This window comes from Salmo salar, chromosome ssa02 (genome assembly GCF_905237065.1).
Source record: "Salmo salar chromosome ssa02, Ssal_v3.1, whole genome shotgun sequence".
NCBI lineage: Eukaryota > Metazoa > Chordata > Actinopteri > Salmoniformes > Salmonidae > Salmo > Salmo salar.
Genome location: NC_059443.1, coordinates 26,056,314 through 26,079,471, shown reverse-complemented (window position 1 = coordinate 26,079,471; position 23,158 = coordinate 26,056,314). Strand labels below are relative to the sequence as shown.

Sequence of the window (23,158 nt, the reverse complement as noted above, 5' to 3'; positions counted from 1 at the left end):
AGCCGCGTCATTGTTTAAGCCGCGAGGTTCAACGCCTGGGAAAAAAGTTCCGGCTTATAGTCCAGAATTTACGGTAGACAAAGCCCAGTAAGTGATCTAACAGCGACTTTAGATGCACTGTATGTGGGAGATTCTCAGGATGAAGAAGGGAGTACTGATGAACCACCTCTTGGCCATGCCCATTCTGAGGCATTCAGCCTCAGGCCTGAGGCAACCGATCCACAATGATGATGAGGAAGATGATAAATACAATCGTTTGACTTCACGCTTAAAGGCTGTGGAAAGAGATATTCAGGCATTCCATTACAATGCTGTAAGGCAAGATGTTCTCCGATACTATATTGACCGTAAATGCCAACGCACAAAATGCCTTTGATGCTGCTATAACAGAAATCAGGCAGTCAATGGTTGATTGTTTGGCGTGGAGAGACAGACAGTTGGACACAACTCAAGGACCTTAGTACAAAAGTGGCAGCTCATTGCGTGATGAAGTTCCGTCTGTCCATTTCTCAGTGTCTGGGACAAGGAGAGTTGCCAGGTCTGCAGCAAGAAGAGCTGCTGGGTTTGTCCAGAGAAGAGACACGGTGTGGTCGATGACAGGAAGGGAGTCTACTGTGGCAACAGAGAATAGAACTGGAGGCCCACGCCGGGAAGAGAGGGGTGTTGCTGTTCACAGATACAAAATACCAGTGAAAGTCAAGTCTCCCAGCTTTGGAGGATGGGAGGATGATGAAGATCCTTTGACCAATCTAGATAAATATGAAGAATTTCTGTCTCTTCATCCTTTAACACATGAAGGGTTGTTGGTAACTATGAATACTCTTCTACGGGGCAGATCCAAAGACTGGTGGCATATAATTGGTACCACTGGAAAGAAAACACTTTGAAGTTTGTAGAAATGTTCAAATAATGTAGGAGAATATAACACAATAGATATGGTAGGAGAAAATCCCAAGAAAAACCAACCAAAATGTTTTTTTTTGTTGAGAGCAACCATCCTCTTAAAAATGCAAGAGAAAGGTCATATTGAAAATTAGCTCCCTGGATGCAATTCATATGGCTTCCACAGGGTGTCAGCAGTCTATGTTCAAGGTTTCAGGCTTGTAACTTCAAAAACGAATAAGAAATATCAGTTTTAGTAGAAGGACACAGTCTTGGAAATTCGTGTTTGCGAGCACCATGAAGACATTACGCACCTGCTAAAATCGGTTTCCTATTGAACATACTTCTTTCCAAAAGAAATATTATAGTTTGATTACATTTTAGGGTATCTGAGGAGTAAATAGAAATGCATTTTTACTTGTTGAAACAAAGTTAGGGGTTGATTTCCGGATTCCTTTCTCTGCAAGTTGAACGAGTGGATTACTCAAATCGATGGCGCCTACTAAACTGACTTTAGGATTTTATCTAACAAAACGACACTATATGTTATAGCTGGGACCCTTTGGATGACAAATCAGAGGAAGATTTTCAAAAATTAAGTGAATATTTAATCGTTATATGTGAATGTATGAAACCTGTGCCGGTGGAAACATATTTTGATGTGGGACGCCGTCCTCAAACAATTACATGGCATGTTTTCGCTGTAATAGCTACTGTAAATCGGACAGTGCAGTTAGATTAACAAGAATTTAAGCTTTCAGCCGATATAAGACGCTTATATGTACATAAATGTTTAAAATCCATAATATTTATGATTATTTATTTGAATTGCGCACCCTCCAGTTTCACCAGAAGTTGTCCCACCCTTCTTCCCGGAGAGATCGGCGCGATGCACTGAGAATCCAGGTGACGGTACCGACTCCGACAGTATATCCCGATAGAGCCATGTATCCATGAAACAGAGTATGTTACAATCCCTGATGTCTCTCTGGAAACTAACCCTTTCCCTGATCTCGTCAACTTTGTTGTCTAGGGACTGGAAATTACCAAGTAATATACTCGTAAGGGGTGGGTGGTGTGCAAGCCTCCTAAGTCTGACTTAATCAATTTTAGAATAAGACTGTAACGTAACAAAATCAGGGGGTCTGAATACTTTCCGAATGCACTGTATGGGTGGTCCTGGGAATCGAGCCCATAATCCTGGCATTGCAAGCGTCATGTTCTACCAACACGAGGACCAAAATGCTTCAAGCACCTTGTGGAAAGGTGCTACATAAATCCAATTCACTGTTGTTGTTGTTTTTAACTACCTCTTAAGGCACTTCAGGACTTTGTTGTTCCATGTTCTGAATAGGAGCTAATCCATGAGAAGATGCACCTGACAATCTTAATCCTCTCCCTCCACTTCAGCTAGCCTAAACCATGCACATTTATTTATCTTTATTATAATAAGGTATAAAAACAAGTGAGCAATTATACTTCAGTCTCATAAAAAAAATTGCTGGACTGGAATGCCACACCGTTCCACAGTACAGTAGGGTGTGAACAAGCACACCAATGCTCCTGGGTCCGTTATTATAGCAGAAGGATGGAGTGAGTTGGCTTGTGAGTGATTATGGAATGAAAGTCTGCACATGGCATTCCTCTCCCAAGTCCTTCAATTTGATCTGCACCTGCTTCAATGTGCTCTGAACATGAAGCACTTTCTTTCTTTTCATATCTTTTATTGTTGGCAGCAGGATGTACCTAAAGCTCACACAGACATCTTGTATTGGTATATGACGCATGATTCAATCCCTGCTGACTAACGTGTATTGGTCTTGTAAGTGCCTGTATAGCCTTCAATACATTACACTAAAGGTGTATGTTCCCAAGACTTATAGATAAAAGTCTTGAACTTAACTCAAATATATCTGTTCTGACACAAACCTGTCTTCTCTTATTGGAGTGTCTGTGCAGAATATGCACAGTATTGCATCCTAATGAGTGATGAGGGGACAAAGAAACGGGACAGGAAGCCAAGTAACACAAACGCATACAACACTTTGCCCTTGAACTGAAGGTAATATGTTTAAAGATTTCCAAATGATTTTTCAATTGATTTGGTTGGTGATATTAGTTTGTCACACTCCTGTTTTTACTTTCATTTCCTCTGCAAATGAGTCCTTAAGTTTCTATTCCTTTAGTTACATTTTCAGTCAGAAGTTAAACCGAACCATGTGACAGACCCTACATTTGAATTGGTAAACCCTGACCAACTTTCATTTCCTCCATTGTGTGGTCTATAACCCACATGTTTTTAAGATTCTGTTTCTCTCATTTATGTTTAGTATCATGAGCCTGTTTCACAACTTCTTGCAAAAAAATAGCAGGCTTTGTCTGTGTTGCTCCTATTTGTTATTGTTTGAATCAGGGAAAACGATCTGGATCCCAGTCAGAGGAACACCTGAGAAGAATGTTCCAAGTGTCAGAACATGTCACTATGTGTGTTATCCTAACAAACTCTGTAAAGGTCAGGTGAAATAAGATGGTAGTGCAGGTCTTTGTGGTTGAATCTGTGTTTGAAATTCACTGCTCGACTGAGAATTATCTGTAAGGTCCCTATGTCTGGGGTAAAGAGATGAGGTAGTCAATCAAAAGTCATGTTAAACACTTTTTAGACACAGTGAGTCCATGCAACTTATATAGTACCACAGTATGAGTCATAATACCCGTAAAACGTATTGGTCAAACAGGAAAATGGTTACAATCGTTTTTCCATAATACATTTTTCCCATAGGGGATTTTAGAAACACTTAAAATAAGGGCTGTGTTTCATGACGTTTTGATAACCATGTAAATCTCTATAGGACAAGGTGACTTTTATAAATATATTCGCCTGTGTTTACACTCCCCATATGAAATGCTAAATAGCGGCTATCATACAGAACTGCAAATGCCATGATTGTCACGGCTGTTTGAAGAAGCGGACCAAAATGCACCGTGTTCGCAGTTCCACATATTTATTAAACGTGAAACTGAATGCAATACACTTAAATACTTGAATATACAAAAACAACAAACCGTGACGCCGCAAGAAAACCACACTACTCAAAAGATAATAACCCACTAACAGGAAGAGAAAAACCCCTACTTAAATATGATCTCTAATCAGGGGCAATGAGGATCAGCTGCCTCCAATTAGAGATCAACCCCAAACAATCCCAACATAGAATTAGAAAAACTAGAACTTAAACATAGAAATAGAAAACATAGAACAACCCAAAACACCCCCTGTCACGCCCTGCCCTACTCTACTGTAGAAAATGACATCTTACTAGGGTCAGGACGTGACAATGATGATCTAGGCTAGACTACAGAATCGAGGCAAATTAGCATTTTCAAATCTGAGAGTAAATAGAGCCGAATATATTGATAAAAGTCACCTTGTCCTGGAGAGTTTTACATGGTTATCAAAACATCATGTAAGCATACACGAAACAAAGCCCTTATTTTAAGTGTTTCTAAAATCCCCTTTGGGAAAAATGTATGGTGGAAAGACAATTGGAACCATTTCCCTGTTTGACTGCTTGGTTTTATGGGTATTATGACACCTCCACAGTGGGGCTCTGTTATGTGACTTGTTAAGCAAATCTTTACTACTAAACTTATTTAGGCTTGCCATAACAAAGGGATTGAATACTTATTTCAGCTATTCACTTAATTAAAAAAATGTCTAAAAACATTATTCCACTTTGACATGGGGTATTGTGTGTGACAAAAAAAAATCTACATTTAATCAATTGTAAGGTAGAGGTGATATGATCCTTGACTAGTGTCGTTGTAAAGCTCCATTACTGATGTAATTAAATAATAAAGTTTACTTGTTTTGAGGAAATTTAAGTCTCTCCTTTTGATTACAATAATTACATGACACTAGTCTTTCAAAGCACTTCATGATGACAGAAGCGATATTCAGTTACCTTTACTTTCTTGGGTACAGGAACAATGGTGGCCATCTTGAAGCATGTGGGGACAGCAGACTGGGATAGGGAGATAGAATATGTCCGTAAACACTCCAGCCAGTTGGTCTGTGCATGCTCTGAGGATGCAGCTAGGGATGTTGTCTGGGCCTGCCTTGCGCGGTTTAACACGTTAAAATGTCTTACTCACGTCGGCCACGGAGAAGGACACAGTCCTTGGTACCTGGCCATGTCAGTGGCACTGTGTTATCCTCAAAGCGGGTGAAAAATGTGTTTAGCTCATACAAATATTTATATATTCTTAATTCCATTCCTTTACTTCAGATTTGTGTGTATTGTGGTGAAATTATTAGATATTACCTGTTTAGATATTACTGCACTGTTGGAGCTAGAAACACAAACATTTCGCTACACCTGCAATAACATCTGCTAAACGTGTATGTGACCAATTAAAATTTGATTTGAATCTTACTGCCCCTCCTATTTCGAGTCTGTCTAATTAAAGCATTGAAGAAGTTAAGGTGGAATTCCCCCAAAAATATTATCGTTAGGCCCTTAATCATTAATCAATATTTAGGATATAAACCATTTGCATTTCTAAATCATTCATTGTGTGAGAAACACAGTTTTGGTGTTTTATTGCTGCTTTTTACATGCACTGAAACCCTCAATGTGTTTTCACAACACTTTTAAAAAACACCAGTATTAAGTTTGAAAGGGGAAAGGGGGATACCTAGTCAGTTGTACAACTGAATGCATTCAACTGAAATGTGTCTCAATCAGAGAGGTGCAGGGGGCTGCCTCGACGTCATCGGCGCCCGGGGTACAGTGAAGAACCACTTTGGGTTTTTTGGAGTACTTAATTTCTGTTTTAAAACACATTCTGTGCATTAAATCAAATACATTGGGTTTAAATCAAACACCCTCCAAACACCAGATCTCAGCTTAGGTGCATTACTTTGTGATTTCATTACACAATCATGGTGTTTTGAGACTTTCTATTTTTACAGTGTAGCTGCTGCAGTGGTACATGTTTATAGCTCAACGAAAAGTAGCATATCATTAACTGAGGACCACACTGGAAATAAGTGTTTTTCATCCTCTGGATTTTCTTGTTATTAAGTAATGTTTTTTTTAAACTGTACAATGTTTTTTTTTACCCAAAATAAAATCCATCAATTAGCTACGCACTGCTCTTTTTCTTCACTCTTGTCCAAATGCTCTATACATCATGGGTACTCCCACAACGACTCTCAGCATCAGCCCATATGTATCAGTGGAGAATGGAGGCACAAGATCAAAGTTTCCCACACACCTGGTGGAGCAGTGAATGGTTTGATGGCTGAACGACAGGGAACATCCGAACATCACACCTGTAGGACAGGTACAGGATGGCAACAACAACTGCCCGAGTTACACCAGGAACGCACAATCCCTCCATCAGTGCTCAGACTGTCCGCAATAATCAAATCAAATCAAATGTATTTATATAGCCCTTCTTACATCAGCTGATATATCAAAGTGCTGTACAGAAACCCAGCCTAAAACCCCAAACAGCAAGCAATGCAGGTGTAGAAGCACGGTGGCTAGGAAAAACTCCCTAGAAAGGCCAAAACCTAGGAAGAAACCTAGAGAGAAACCAGGCTATGAGGGGTGGCCAGCCCTCTTCTGGCTGTGCCGGGTGGAGATTATAACAGAACATGGCCAAGATGTTCAAATGTTCATAAATGACCAGCATGGTCAAATAATAGTAATCACAGTGAACAGGTCAGGGTTCCATAGCAGCAGGCAGAACAGTTGAAACTGGAGCAGCAGCACGGCCAGGTGGACTGGGGACAACAAGGAGTCATCATGCCAGGTAGTCCTGAGGCATGGTCCTAGGGCTCAGGTCCTCCGAGAGAGAGAGAGAGAGAGAGAGAGAGAGAAAGAAAGAAAGAATTAGAGAGAGCATACTTAAATTCACACAGGACACCGGATAGGACAGGAGAAATACTCCAGATATAACAGACTGACCCTAGCCCCCCGGCACATAAACTACTGCAGCATAAATACTGGAGGCTGAGACAGGAGGGGTCAGAAGACACTGTGGCCCCATCCGATGATACCCCCGGGCAATAGGCTGAGAGAGGCTGGACTGAGGGCTTGTAGGCCTGTTGTAAGGCAGGTCCTAACCAGACATCACCGGCAACAACATCGCCAATAGGCACAAACCCACTGTCGCTGGACCAGACAGGACTGGCAAAAAGTGCTCTTCACTGACAAGTCACGGTTTTGTCTCACCAGGGGTGATAGTCGGATTCGCGTTTATCGTCAAAGGAATGATCGTTACACCGAGGCCTGTACTCTGGGGCGGGATCGATTTGGAGGTGGAGGGTCTGTCATGGTCTGGGGTGGTGTGTCACAGCATCATTGGACTGAGCTTGATGTCATTGCAGGCAATCTTAACACTGTGTGTTACAGGGAAGACATCCTCTTCCCTCATGTGGTACCCTTCCTGCAGGCTCATCCTGACATGACCCTCAAGCATGACAAAGCCACCAGCCATACTGCTCGTTCTGTGCATGATTTTCTGCAAGACAGAAATGTTAGTGTTCTGCCATTGCCAGCGAAGAGCCCAGATCTCAATCCCATTGAGCACGTCTGGGACCTGTTGGATCGGCGGGTGAGGGCTAGGGCCATTCCCCCCAGAAATGTCTGGGAATTTGCAGGTGCCTTGGTGGAAGAGTGTGGAAAAATCTCACAGCAAGAACTGGCAAATTTGGTGCAGTGCATGAGGAGGATATGCGCTGCAGTACTTAATGTAGCTGGTGGCCACACCAGATACTGTTACTTTTGATTTTGACCCCCCCCCCTTTGTTCAGGGACACATTATTACATTTCTGTTAGTAACATGTCTGTGGAACTTGTTCAGTTTATGTCTCAGTTATTGAATCTTGTTATGTTCATACAAATATTTACACATGTTAAGTTTGCTGAAAATAAACGTAGTTGACAGTGAGAGGACGTTTCTTTTTTTGCTGAGTTTAGTTAAAATGACAGGGAAAGGGCTTTGTTATCATTATGCAAATAGATGGGTCGGGGAAAAGGTGGAGATAAAGAATTGTATGTTTCTCTCTCTCTCTATTTATTTCTTCTATAGGGTGGAGCTACATAATCTATGTTTGACTGAAGACTTTTCATCTATTCCACAACCAGTGAAGGCCATCCATTCTGCAGAGATGTTTAATTTCCCCCTGCTTTGACAATGGCAAAAGTAATGTTCTGACAGCCTGAGTGACAGTTTAGCAGTTGAATTTTAAACACATTTCTCAATAAAAAATCCCAGACAGGCTAGGTCTGCATCCCAAATGGCACCCTATTCCCTATATAGTGCACTACTTTAGACCAGCAATTGGGAATTGCAACATGTTGATTTTGATGTGTGCTTGGTGTTATTGCCTTGCTGGAAGTTCCACTTGCGGCCAAGTTTCAGCTTCCTGATGTGACAGAAGGGGTACAAACCCTGACTTTACCGCAGAAGAAACCAACTTCTTACCATTAAACCAAGAGGAAATCCCCTCTTGGGCTGAGGCCAGACATTGACTTTGAAGTTGCAGGGGGGCTACTGCTTCATGTGACCATGAGCAACCATTCTTCGGCTCATGTCCGCTATACTGGCAGAGGCAAACAGGTTTTTGGCTAAATACTGTACATTAGAAATGTGTTATAAACATTATGCTGACCATGCTATCATGAGACAGACTTCTTCTTCGAAGCAATTTGATATATTGTCTTGGTGTTTGAGTAAGAGGAAGGACTCTAATGATTCCTTATTTCTGCATGTTAGAAAGACATGTTTGACCTACGGTACGGCATAATTCTATATCAAATCAAACTTTATTCATAGAGCACAAGTTAATGCATTTGAAAGTTCTTAAAACCAAAAGTAAAATAATAAATACATATATAAAAATGACAAAGATATGATAGATGACCTAGACAAATTAAAATGGTAAAATTAAACTGAATAGGGCAAGAAAACAACAGTGAAACCAGAGAGACTGATGGAAGTAAAATAAATAAGCCAAATAAAATGCTACCAGGAAGATAAATTAGCACAATAAAATCACCCTAAGTAAAAGCACTACTGTCTCTGAGGAACTCAGAAAAGCCTGGTCTCATAGACTAGACATAACATAGTAAACGTCAATCAAGTATACCAAATTAGTATGATATGTTACATTTTGTATGGTTACATAAGACAGATATGGTTATGTCTTGGAAATTCTTTCACAGGGACACTCAAAGTCAATCTTAAATTAATCATTGTTTATTTGTCAGCATGCTGGAGAGGTTCCAACCAACTCAAAACATCATAGTACACATGTCAATCAGGAGCTCTGCCTGGGCAGTCCCAATAGTTGTCTTCTATACGGCTATACGCAGACAAGTTATATTTGCATGATGTAGCATAATTAATCATTAGTGTTTTGTGACAGACCAATACTGGTTCATAACACGTGACAGACCAATACCTCATGAGGCTTCATCTCTCTAAGCTGAGACCTTGAAACTGAGATATCTTTCAAAACAAGGTCTGGGCGTACTTCCAAATTTCAGCTACTGATAGTGAGGATTTGTACAGTCAACCACTTGCATGAACACATAAATTGGTTTATATAACAGCACATGAATTGAACACAGAAATTAGTTATAAGGAAAGCACAAACATTAAATGTCCATTACATTCCATCCTCATCACTTGTGTGACAATAATCATTACATTTTAATGTAAGCATTTAGATTTTAGCTTCTATATCAAAATATTCTATACTCCTATTAAAGTAATGGAAATCAACACAGAAAAAAAACAGACACTTCATAATTTCAAACCCTTCATTCTGGGTTGTGGAATCCAATTAGTATGGTAATACTATAATGATAATAAAGGTTAGACTTCTATTAATGGGAGTGAGTATCAAAAATACACACACATACCAAGAGAAATGTAGATTCAGAGATGAATAAATCTCTCAATGTTAACCACTGTTTCCATATTTCTTACCACAATAGGGTTGGATTGACCTATGTTTTTCACTAACTGTCCCTGGACATCAACCTAGTCAAAATATAAAACCCAGTTGTTTAACCTTCAAAAGGTTGGTGCTTGCTCATCAGCTCAGTGTTCCACATAATGTAAACAGGTTAAGGGTTTAGATGACCTTACCCTCAACTTGTTAAGGCACATGGAGCTATGGTGTTGTATCATTGAATGTCATTTTCCAATTACTCCCTCAAAAAACAGTTATCACACTTATCTACAACACTCATATGTACAGTACCGATTTGCCCTTTTTAAAGGTAGGAAAATATAATATAGCATTCCTAAAGGGGTCTACCTTCAGATATGTTAATTTGAAAGATACAGTAATACTCTTCACATGCTGGTGCACAAACAGGCTATCAGTCACTTCTGTATTTTTGTTGATCTAAAGAGTTAGTTAATCTGTAATCTTAGATAATAATATATTACTTTCCCTTGAGGTTAGTCATTTGATAAATATTTATTTCACCATCAAGGTAACAACAATAGCATTAGACCAGTATCAAATATCCCCTCTGATCAGTTCCTTGCTCATCTCTAATGAGCCATATACAATATACAGTTTATATCATTAATTTATTCATAACTGAATACTGGCATCCACAGAATGATAGAGTATCAAACAAAAAATATATAATCTACTCACCTGGCAACTTGAGAGTAATCATACTGGTTGTTTCAAAGAGCCACATCGCATCAAACAGCAACACCAACAACTGCAACACCACAGGTTGAGGGAATTATACAGCATTAGACAGTAGCAAAGCCAATCATCAAACAGACTGGAGGAAACCTTGCACCATCTCTATGGTGAAACATGGTGGTGGCAGCATCAACATTGTTTTAATTTAAAGAAGGTGTAACTGTCTCTGTCAATCAGGGTTGGGGTCAATTCCATTTAAATTGAAGAATTACACTGAAATTCCAATTCCAATTATCTTCAAGGCTTTTCAATTAGGAACATTTGGAACAACTGGGATAGACATTTACATAATCTAGTCATTCTGTTTTTTATCCTCACCAAACATAAAATAAACTTAACTATGCTTAAATTTCTTAATAGAAATCTTATTCTACATTAACATTGGTAAACATAAAAATCAACTGCATGAAAGGAAACACATGAAACTTTATAGAAATAAACAGGATCACTCACCTATCTGCAGAGCATGTCCACAGAATGAGACTGGTCAGCAAATGACCATGCAAATACCATGGACTGATGTGATAATAACAATTTCACAAGCAGAATGCAGAAGTTGAGACTGAAGGTTGACAGGGAAGGTCATCTAACTTTTCTATGCAAGCAGGGAATAGATTTGGCGATTTAGAGACATTCAATATGTTGACGAGATGATGATAATATTTCACACACGTACAAGTGTGTATTATACATGTGTGAATTGAAATGTGTTTTTTGTATATCCCATCTCCCTCTGAGACACCATGGGTAAAACTGTACACGTTCTGGTGCAGACTCAGATGACCATATCATGGCCTCTTCTGTATTATTCATTAGATGAGTGAGTTACTCTGTAATCTCAGATGAGATACAGCCCTATCCTTTGAGGTTCATCATTTCAGAAAGAATTTCACCATCAGGGTAACACAGCAATGACATTAGAACAATATCAAATATCCCCTCTGATCTCTGCAGTATTTCCGTGTTCATCTGTTATGAAAAGTAGTACATAGTTCATATCTCAATAATTAATCAATAACTCAGTACTGACATCCACACCATGATAGATCAGAATAAACAGGGTAAGTGTCTACCTGATAAATGTCTTTAATACATCTAGCAATTCTTTCTTCATTTAAAAATGTTTATTTGACAACAAGCTATTTCAACAAGCAATTTGGGACATACCAACCATACCCTAAACATAAGATGTGATTAGTAACACATTTACACACATCCTCCATTAAACTAGCATGAGGGATGATGCATACCAAACTTCATTTTTAAAGTATGTTACATTTTAATGATATCTAATGGAGGAGATTGAGAGAACCCAGAGAGAAAATGGCCAAAATGACTTCCTTCTGAGGGTGAAAAAGATACATTTTTAGGATGATTCTGATATTGGAATATTTCATTATCTGGCCACTACTAGTAAAACGTTAAATGCTAATAAATTAGTTATAATGCCACTTATAATGCCAAATGAATTACAATAACTATTTTAACTATTCCTAGTAAATTAGACTTTGTAGTGAATTAGATAAAACAGTAAATTGGCTTAGAATGAGCAGTCCAGCTCAGAAGCAGTTCAGGGGTAGATGGTAGAGATCCTTCTGGCGATGTCACTCATTTGGAGCTACAGTTCTCATCTGGGAGATATGCGAGAAAAAACAACAACAACGTTAATGGAGGTGTGTCACTGAATTCACATTTAGAATATGTTTGTCTCTATGGTCAAACTTGAACTTATTGCAAATTATTTCATTAGATTGTGAGGTGTATATAACTCTTGATGTTCATATATTAGCAGAGATAAATTAGTGACATCAAAACATGTTCTACTATACCTGTACAACTACTGGTGTGGTCTGGCCAGGACAGTGTAAACAACATTGGCAGCATCCTTTGGCTCTTTATCGCCATCCAGTGGTACATTTGGAACTTGAATCTGGTCCAGACTGGGAAAGAAAAGAGGAAGGGACATACATTTGAAGTCGGAAGTTTACATACACTTATGTTGGAGTCATTAAAACTCATTTTTCAACCAATCCACACATTTTTTTGTTAACAAACTATAGTTTTGGCAAGTCAGTTAGGACATCTACTTTGTGCATGACACAAGTAATTTATCCATTAATTGTTTAGAGACAGATTATTTCACTTATAATTCACTGTATCACAATTTCAGTGGGTCAGAAGTTTACATAAACTAAGTTGACTGTGCCTTTAAAGAGCTTTGAAAATTCCAGAAAATTATGTCTTGGATTTATTTTTTTATTTTACTAGGCAAGTCAGTTAAGAACAAATTCTTATTTTCAATGACGGCCTAGGAACAGTGGGTTAACTGCCTTGTTCAGGGGTAGAACGACAGATTTGTACCTTGTCAGCTTGGGGATTTGAACTTACAACCTTGCGTTTGCTAGCCCAACGCTCTAACCACTAGGCTACGCTGCCGTGTAGAAGCTTCTGATAGGCTAATTGACATAATTAGAGTTATTTGGAGATGTACCTGTGGATGTATTTCAAGGCCTACCTTTAAACTCAGTGCCTCTTTGCTTGACATCATGGGAAAATCAAAAGAAATTAGCCAAGACCTCAGAAAACAAATTGTAGACCTCCACAAGTCTGGTTCCACGTTCATCTGTACAAACAATAATACGCAAGTATAAACACCATGGGACCACACAGCCGACATACCGCTAAGGAAGGAGACGCGTTCTGTCTCCTAGAGATGAAGGTACTTTGGTGCGAAAAGTACAAATCAATCCCAGAACAACATTACATTTACATTTACATTTAAGTCATTTAGCAGACGCTCTTATCCAGAGCGACTTACAAAATGGTGCATTCACCTTATGATATCCAGTGGAACAACCACTTTACAATAGTGCATCTAAATATTTTAAGGGGGGGTTAGAAGGATTACTTTATCCTATCCTAGGTATTCCTTAAAGAGGTGGGGTTTCAGGTGTCTCCGGAAGGTGGTGATTGACTCCGCTGTCCTGGCATCGTGAGGGAGCTTGTTCCACCATTGGGGTGCCAGAGCAGCGAACAGTTTTGACTGGGCTGAGCGGGAACTGTGCTTCCTCAGAGGTAGGGGGGCCAGCAGGCCAGTGGTGGATGAACGCAGTGCCCTTGTTTGGGTGTAGGGCCTGATCAGAGCCTGAAGGTATGGAGGTGCCGTTCCCTTCACAGCTCCGTAGGCAATCACCATGGTCTTGTAGCGGATGCGAGCTTCAACTGGAAGCCAGTGGAGAGAGCGGAGGAGCGGGGTGACGTGAGAGAACTTGGGAAGGTTGAACACCAGACGGGCTGCGGCGTTCTGGATGAGTTGTAGGGGTTTAATGGCACAGGCAGGGAGCCCAGCCAACAGCGAGTTGCAGTAATCCAGACGGGAGATGACAAGTGCCTGGATTAGGACCTGCGCCGCTTCCTGTGTGAGGCAGGGTCGTACTCTGCGAATGTTGTAGAGCATGAACCTACAGGATCGGGTCACCGCCTTGATGTTAGTGGAGAACGACAGGGTGTTGTCCAGGATCACGCCAAGGTTCTTAGCACTCTGGGACCTTGAACATCAAAGGACCTTGTGAAAATGCTGGAGGAAACAGGTACAAAAGTATCTATATCCACAGTAAAACGAGTCCTATATCGACATAACCTGAAAGGCCACTCAGCAAGGAAGAACCCACTGCTCCAAAACCGCCATTAAAAAAGCCAGACTACGGATTGCAACTGCACATGGGGACAAAGATCTTACTTTTTGGAGAAATGTCCTCTGGTCTGATGAAACAAAAATAGAACTGTTTGGCCATAATGACCATCATTATGTTTGGAGGAAAAAGGGGGAGGCTTTCAAGCTGAAGAACACCATCTAAACCGTGAAGCATGGGGGTGGTAGCATCATGTTGTGGAGGTGCTTTGCTGCAGGAGGGACTGGTGCACTTCACAAAATTGATATCATCATGAGGTAGGAAAAGTATATGGATATATTGAAGCAACATCTCAAGACATCAGTCAGGAAGTTAAAGCTTGGTTGCAAATGGGTCTTCCAAATGGACAATGACCCCAAGCATACTTCCAAAGTTGTGGCAAAATGGCTTAAGGACAACAAAGTCAATGTATTGGAATGGCCATCACAAAGCCCTGACCTCAATCCTATAGAACATTTGTGGGCAGAACTGAAAAAGCTTGTGCGAGCAAGGAAGCCTAAAAACCTGACTCAGTTACACCAGCTCTGTCAGGAGGAATGGGCCAAAATTCACCCAACTTATTGTGGGACGCTTGTGGAAGGCTACCCAAAACGTTTGACCCAAGTTAAACAATTTAAAGGCAGTGCTACCAAATACTAATTGAGTGTATGTAAACTTCTGACCCACTGGGAATGTGATGAAAGAAATAAAACCTGAAATAAATCATTCTCTCTACTATTATTCTGACATTTCACATTCTGAAAATAAAGTGGTGATCCTTACTGACCTAAGACAGGGAATTTATACTCTGATTAAATGCCAGGAATTGTGAAAAACTGAGTTGAAATGTATTTGGCTTAGGTGTATGTAAACTTCTGACTTCAACTGTAGGTAATGCAATGTGCCGCTGGTCTGTACAGTGAGGGAAAAAACTATTTGATCCCCTGCTGATTTCGTACGTTTGCCCACTGACAAAGAAATGATCAGTCTATAATTTGAATGGTAGGTTTATTTGAACAGTGAGAGACAGAATAACAAACAAAAAAATCCAGAAAAACGCATGTCAAAAATGTTAGAAATTGATTTGCATTTTAATGAGGGAAATAAGTATTTGACCCCCTCTCAATCAGAAAGATTTCTGGCTCCCAGGTGTCTTTTATACAGGTAACGAGCTGAGATTAGGAGCACACTCTTAAAGGGAGTGCTCCTAATCTCAGCTTGTTACCTGTATAAAAGACACCTGTCCACAGAAGCAATCAATCAATCAGATTCCAAACTCTCCACCATAGCCAAGACCACAGAGGTCTCCAAGGATGTCAGGGACAAGATTGTTGACCTACACAAGGCTGGAATGGGCTACAAGACCATCGCCAAGCAGCTTGGTGAGAAGGAGACAACAGTTGGTGTGATTATTCGCAAATGGAAGAAACACAAAAGAACTGTCAATCTCCCTCGGCCTGGGGCTCCATGCAAGATCTCACCTCGTAGAGTTGCAATGATCATGAGAACGGTGAGGAAACAGCCCAGAACTACACGGGAGGATCTTGTCAATGATCTCAAGGCAGCTGGGACCATAGACACCAAGAAAACAATTGGTAACACACTACGCCGTGAAGGTCTGAAATCCTGCAGCGCCCGCAAGGTTCCCCTGCTCAAGAAAGCACATATACATGCCCGTCTGAAGTTTGCCAATGAACATCTGAATGATTCAGAGGACAACTGGGTGAAAGTGTTGTGGTCAGATGAGACCAAAATGGAGCTCTTTGGCATCAACTCAACTCGCCGTGTTTGGAGGAGGAAGAATGCTGCCTATGACCCCAAGAACACCATCCCCACCGCCAAGCATGGAGGTGGAAACATTATGCTTTGGGGGTGTTTTTCTGCTAAGGGGACAGGACAACTTCACCGCATCAAAGGGATGATGGACGGGGCCATGTACAGTCAAATCTTGGGTGAGAACCTCCTTCCCTCAGCCAGGGCATTGAAAATGGGTCATGGATGGGTATTCCAGCATGACAATGACCCAAAACACACGGCCAAGGCAACAAAGGAGTGGCTCAAGAAGAAGCACATTAAGGTCCTGGAGTGGCCTAGCCAGTCTCCAGACCTTAATCCCATAGAAAATCTGTGGAGGGAGCAGAAGGTTTGAGTTGCCAAACGTCAGCCTCGAAACCTTAATAACTTGGAGAAGATCTGCAAAGAGGAGTTGGACAAAATCCCTCCTGAGATGTGTGCAAACCTGGTGGCCAACTACAAGAAACGTCTGACCTCTGTGATTGCCAACAAGGGTTTTGCCACCAAGTACTAAGTCATGTTTTGCAGAGGGGTCAAATACTTATTTCCCCCATTAAAATGCAAATCAATTTATAACATTTTTGACATGTTTTTTCTGGATTGTTTTGTTGTTATTCTGTCTCTCACTGTTCAAATAAACCTACCATTAAAATGATAGACTGATCATTTCTTTGTCAGTGGGCAAACATACAAAATCAGCAGGGGATCAAATACTTTTTTCCCTCACTTAATGTCAGAAAGAGGAAGAGAGAAGGATAAGACAGAGAGGAGATGCATGAGGAGGAAGGGAGAGGTTAGGAGGAGAAAGAGGGAGGAGAGAGTATATAAGGGAGAGGAGAGAATGAGAAAGGTGAGTAGAAAGGGGAGAGAGGGGGAAGAAGAAGAGAAAAGAGGAAGATCAAGGGGAGAGGGTAGGAGGAGAAAGAGGATGAGGACGATAAGGAAGGGGAGGAGGAAGTGAGAGATGGAGGATGGTTGGTTACCTGGGGATCCTGGAGTAATGCACGGTGATATAGTTGAGGATGCTGTCTGCCTCTGTGCAGGGTGGAGCATCCTTCAGGGGTACGATGGAGGGATGGGCACTCTCATACACCTCCTCTGGCTCCTCCTATCAAACACAGAGAAAATAGGGGGATTACCATGAGAGGACAAAAGAAGGGTTGATGTCACTTCATATGAGAGAACCCAAACCTGGGTTTAAAATGTGGCTGAATTATGGGGTTGTAACTACCCCTGATGTATGTACATGGTAGGTCATTAAAGTGTAGGTACATATTGTTACCTTTGATCTTTCAAAAGAAGATGGGGATCTAATCATGAGGAACTCTAATGGCATGACCTGATTATTACAAGTGGACCATGGTGTCTCCATCTAGTGGTACAGAGTGGGAGTTGTTGTTTAACCTACCGGGATGTCGGACATCTTGCCAGTCCTCAGCTGAAGGGTCTGCTGGACTGACTCGTAGAACAGGCTGTCAGCTGTCACCGATGGCCTCTGTTATTCCATATAAATACAACCAACGACAATTCTTTGTTCATTATTTTTCTATATATTATTTCATCACATAATGGCTAGGCTATATTGATCTCAATGCTTGGAGGAGGAAGAGTCAAGTACCTTCTTGTTTTCCTCTGGATATTCCATGTCTACTCTGTGCATGTTTTTGCTGTGAAGAAGGCAGATAGATACAACATATTAATTTCCACAATCAAATGAAGTGTCTAGTAACATTGATTCGGGCCAATGTTCCTGAGGTCCCCTGCCTTCCATAGACCATCATAGTGTTGAAAGGTGTAGTGCGTCACCTGATCATGATGGCCACAGTGAGAGTGATGAGACCAGCAGACACGCCCACAGCTGAGGCCAGGGCGATAACCTTCAGTCTGCCTGCCAATCAGAGAGCAACAACTGGTTCAGTCTGAGTAAATCTGACAGTAGTCACCATCATAGAGGGGAGAATGGGGATGTTTGGGGTAATGACAGTGAGAGTGAAGGAGAGGAAAGAGATGGCCAAGAAGGATGAGAAGAAAATAGGGACAGAAAGATTGACAGACATAGACAGGAAGACAGACAGAGCAAAATATCCAGCTTTTGTCAGCTCCATTAATCAATTATCAAATCTCTAGACTTCTGTTATCTGATATCAAAGTTCAGCTCCTCTTCCCCTTTTAGAGTTAGTGAAAGTTATCCATATATGACTCACAGGTCAGAGAATTGAAAGCAGAAAGACTCTGGGATAGTGAGTGGGCAGACTGAAGGGCATACAGTGACAGATTTAGATAGGGTGTCTTGCCAAACATGTCTGTGAGACAGACATTACATTTACAGTAGTGATTAAATAAGAAACACACAGACAGAAGCCATCTGAGTCACTGAGTTCAGACTCCCCACCTCCTACTCTACCCTCCCTCCCTCCATCCTGCCCAGTCCACTGACCTCTGACCCTGACAGTGAGGACAGGCGAGCTGTGGACGCCGATACGGTTGCGTGCCTCGCAGTAGTACTGGCCGCTCTCCCCGGGGCTGACCTCAGCGAAGGTGTAGCTGGGGCCCGATCGCGTTACCCAGGCGTCAGCCGCATTGATCCTGAACCACGTGTAGTTGTCCACCGCCGGGTTGGCCTGGCTGCTGCAGGTCAGAGTCAGAGGACGGCCCGCGTCGATCACACTGGAGGGCTGCGCAAACACAGATGTGTTCTTAGGGGCATCTGGGAGAGAGGGGAGAAGAGGAGAGGTGTGTGTGTGTGTGTGTGGGGGGGGCATGCAGAGAGAGAGAGGGATTGGGGAGAGGATAAAAAAGATGCTGGCATGGAGGGGGCACAGACGGGGAGTGAAAGAGAGAAAGGATAATAGGATAGACAGACAGGCAGCCAAGGGCAGAGAGAGGGGTGAGAGAGAGAGGAGAAGAAGGGAAGGGGGGAGTAGACCGACAGGCAGCCAAGGGCAAAGAGAGGAGAGAGAGAGAGAGAGAGAGAGAGAGAAGAGAAGGGGAAAAGGGGGGGGGAGTAGACCAACAGGGAGTCAAGGTGATGGAGGAGAGAAAGAAAGGGAGAGAAACAAGGAAAGTTAAACAAATATTTAGAGAGACAGAAAGATTTTTGAGAAATGACACAACAGAGGGGGCGAGAGGGATCGAGAGAGAGAGAAAGAGAGAGAGACACTGACAGAGACAGGTAGATTGATTGGTTCCTCCACAGGGCAGAAAGGAGTTTAGGTGTCATTTTGCAGACAGAGGAACCTGAGCAGCACACTGGATCCACACACACTCCTGCTCACCTTAACACACTCCTGAGGTTGGACATACACTGAGTGGACAAAACATGACATAGACTGACCAGGTGAATCCTATGATCCCTTATTGATGTCACCTGTTAAATCCACTTCAATCAGTGTAGATGAAGCGGTGGAGGCAGGTTAAAGAAGGATTTTTAAGGCTTGAGACAATTGATACATGGATTGTGTATGTGTGCCACTCAGAGGGTGAATGGTCCAGACAAAATATTTAAGTGCCTTTGAACAGGGTACGGTAGAAGGTGCCAGGCAAGAACTGCAGCGCTGCTGGGTTATTCACGCTCAACAATTTCCCGTGTGTATCAAGCATGGTCCACCACCCAAAGGACATCCAGCCAACTTGACACAACAGTGGGAAGCACTGAAGTCAACATAGGCCAGCATCCCTATGGAATGGTTTTGACACCTTGTAGAGTCCATGGCCTGACAAATTGAGTCTGTTCTGAGGGAAGGTGTTCCTAATGTTTTGTACACTCAGTGTACACCATATCTCTCTCTTGGAATAGAAGAGCTTGCAAAATGACCACAGTATTTTCATCAATTTACAGTGTGTGGTCAGGAACCATTATCAGATTTCCTCTGACAGTTTCATAACATTATCAGCAACAGTGTTATATCTGCACAATCCAGAACAGTGGACAGCCAGCCATTATTTGAACATTACTTGTACAGAAGACTGTTGTACATTGTTGTTCTACTTACAGAGAATGGCGAGAGTGAAAACAGAGGAGCTCCCCTGTCCGTGTTGGTTCCAGGCCGTGCAGTAGTACTGTCCTCCGTTCTGTGAGCGGACGCTGGAGAAGGAGAGGTTCTGTGTTGACCCTTTGGCCCAGGTCTGACCCCCCATGATCTTGAACCAGGCGTAGCGATCCACTGGGGGGTGGGCCTTGCTGCTGCAGGTCAAGTTGACAGAGTAGCCTTCCTTGATGTCTCCTGTTGGACTAACCAACACCTTGGTGCTCTTTGGAGAGTCTGGACAACAAAACAATACATTATTGTTACGATGTATTCGCTTGGCAGAGTAGTAACATAAATTGCAGGTACGAAAAGTAGAGTTATGCAGTGACAATTTGAGAAGTCAAAATGCCCTTGTGGACATTGTGGAAAGTGTACTGTAACTTCCTGTTGTAGGCCTTGTGACAAATGATGTCCCCATAGTTGCCAAAATAAACATATTACCCAATCATGATTGACCCAGACTACCCTCACAAACAGTGTCATGAACTACTGGCAGTTTGGCACTTGGTCATGTGAAATGAATAGATGTTAAATCTTTACAACAGTAATATACTTTTTTCCCCTATAGAAGGCAATAACTTAATATGACCATATCAGACTCACTAGTTATACACTAATTGTTGTATTGACCATAGAACTAGAATTCCAATTCCATGGTATCAACTGCTTCCAAAACCGTACCGCAAGCAATGCGTGTCAAATACACCAAATACACACTGATAATGTATAGACCTGTATAGATACCAACAGCCAGGCCCTTACATGTGACGTTGAGCAGGACAGGTTTGGACCTCTCTGTACCAAGTGGGTTGCGTGCCACACAGAAGTACTCTCCCCGGTCGGTGTGGGACACCCTCTTCAGGTGGAGCTGGGGTCTGAAGCTGTCTGGAATGCTGCCACTCTCCCTGTCCTTAAACCAGGCATAGCTCTCCACCGCCGGAGCCCCACTGCTGCTGCAGGTCATAGTCACAGAGACCCCCTCCACTACCACACCCATGGGACTCACCTCAATCACTGTGGAACGAGGAGCATCTAGGGGATGTTGGGGAGAGCGACGGAGAGAGAATTACTACACTGTTGGAGCTAGAAACACAAGCATTTTGCTATTCCCGCAATAACATCTGCTAAACATGTGTATCTGACCAATAAAATGGGATTTGATTTGAGAGGTGAAGATAATGGAAAGAAGAAAATGAAATAGGAAGATGGAGAGGGGAGAGAGAGAGAGACGGGGTATAGAAAGTAAATACTAACTGAAACCTATAAGGTCATGAAAATTCAAATGTCAATCACACATAAACACTACTCACGTCCCAGAGCCAAGGCCAGCGATGGAGACTGGACATTCTGTGGGGGGATTGGGCGACAGGTGTAGGTACCAGCGTGCTGGCTGTCAAAGTTGTAGATGGTCAGCCACTTCTCAGGTGATCCCAGGTTGATGCCGTTCCTGTAGAGAGCAAGACTCCTCCCTTCTGCAGCACAGCCTCTGGCCATACAGCCCAGGTACACTGTCTCTCCTGACCCAAACATGTTGGCTGTCCTCGCAGGATGGACCTGAACCTGAAGCTCTGGGAGCAACACAGACAGAGAGAATTCTGGAACAACATGCACGAATATAACTCTGCTTTATTTACCTAACATTATATTCCTCTGTGCTATGACGTAAGGCGTTGATATAGCCTGAACAGCTGTGTGTATTAGAGACAGTTACTGTATGTGTATGTCCTGGAATAATTGTGGCTCGGAGAAGCATGTATCATAATGAACATGGTAAATGTCAATGGAAATGCTCCACAACATGCTACAATGAATACATTTCAAGCACAGATTAACATGGGACTTATTGAGATGTAATCAAATGAACCAAAATTACAAAGGTTGTTTTGATATGCAGGATAGGTGACTGACCTGTGACAAAGAGCGAGACGGTGTCTGGAGAGGTCCATCGTCCCTGTGGGTGGTCTGTCTCAAACCTAAAGTGGTACTGTCCAGCATCGCCAAGCTTCACGTTGGTGATCTGGATCCCACAGCTTTTATGGCTGCCTGTATACTTTGTCCTTCCTCTATAAGACATGCTAACCAAGCTGGAGTCAGAGTGGTGGGCAAACTCCCTCCGGCCAGAGACCCTGAACCACATCACCCTCCTGACAGTGTGTCCTGATGGGTAGTCATACCAACAAGGGAGAGTGACAGTGGTCCCAGCCCAGACACAGATCTCTCTCCGGGTGAAGGACACAGTCCACTTGCTACCCCCAGAGCCTGGAAGAAACCACAAACAATACTGATGAAGCCAATAATGTGTGCAGGGTGTCCGTCCTCATGTGCTGCCTGCTGCTAACGGTCTGTCTCACAGATCAATACCATATAAATAACCTGTGCGCAATGCAAGGACACCTGGGTAACTTTAGAAGTATAAGCACAGAACAGAATGATTTTAGAACATAGGCTATAGGCTACTGAAGTGGCATTTAATAAAATACCGGTAACGAAGTTGTAATAAGTTGTGTTATGCAGTTACCTGGTAAAGCAGTGAGGATAGCGCTCAATGCAAACGCAGCTGTTAACATGTCTCCGCACAAACCCTACAAAGTCAAATTCAACCAGAGAGTGAAAATTGATATGAGTGATCAGAAGGAATGAAAGCAACGATCAGCATTAACATCATCATGACCAATAGATCACCGAAGACCCACCTCGCCAGGTGTCCTTGTCCTCTTTTCTCACAGAGTAGCCAGGAAAGTCAGTCGGCGCGCCGGGCAATCGGTGTCTTTTATTATGAGGACGCAGTTTGCGGAATTTGTTTGTGAGGCTGACCCAACCTAGAATAAGATAGAAGCGGAGGCGGGGACGGGTCAGTCTTGAGTCTCTAGCCATCACCTCTAACCATGTCGAATCATGCTCCTGCCGAGCTCTCCTCCACAACCGGCTTTAGCTCCGATTATGCAACCTGGACTCATGGGTAGACGTAACAAAGTAAACGAAAATCCGGGACACTCAAATTAGTAAATTACGTTTGGTATGGTATGTATTAATTT

The 23,158-nt window shown here is 42.2% G+C and overlaps 1 protein-coding gene across 3 annotated transcripts; it reads right to left on the bottom strand.

The window, feature by feature from the left end:
- Positions 1–7,965: 7,965 nt before the first annotated feature.
- si:dkey-33i11.1 (B-cell receptor CD22) lies at positions 7,966–23,055 on the bottom strand. 3 transcript variants are annotated; one of them, XM_045701314.1, is made up of 15 exons: positions 22,817–23,055; positions 22,642–22,705; positions 22,032–22,382; positions 21,434–21,691; positions 20,886–21,155; positions 20,088–20,357; positions 18,533–18,802; positions 17,902–17,983; positions 17,714–17,762; positions 17,504–17,590; positions 17,079–17,203; positions 12,460–12,570; positions 11,084–12,261; positions 10,574–10,643; positions 7,966–8,497 (listed from the first exon to the last, which is right to left on the bottom strand). In XM_045701314.1, exons 2-12 carry the CDS (start codon positions 22,688–22,690, stop codon positions 12,468–12,470), a joined length of 1,914 nt encoding a protein of 637 aa, XP_045557270.1. In that variant the 5' UTR covers positions 22,691–22,705; positions 22,817–23,055; the 3' UTR covers positions 7,966–8,497; positions 10,574–10,643; positions 11,084–12,261; positions 12,460–12,467. The 3 variants fall into 3 exon arrangements, with proteins under 3 accessions (XP_045557270.1, XP_045557276.1, XP_014012419.1); XM_045701320.1 differs by having other exon boundaries at positions 7,966–8,492; XM_014156944.2 differs by having other exon boundaries at positions 7,966–10,643.
- Positions 23,056–23,158: the final 103 nt, after the last annotated feature.

What these genes read in the sequence shown, in the direction of transcription:
- si:dkey-33i11.1 (XM_014156944.2), bottom strand. Translation starts at nt 22,690, where the DNA reads ATGTTAACAGCTGCGTTTGCATTGAGCGCTATCCTCACTGCTTTACCA. An exon ending in TGTCCTGCTCAACGTCACAT is followed by an intron (nt 20,358 to 20,885) that starts GTAAGGGCCTGG and finishes TTTGTTGTCCAG; the next exon opens with ACTCTCCAAAGAGCACCAAG. An exon ending in TTTCACTCTCGCCATTCTCT is followed by an intron (nt 18,803 to 20,087) that starts GTAAGTAGAACA and finishes CCTCTCTCCCAG; the next exon opens with ATGCCCCTAAGAACACATCT.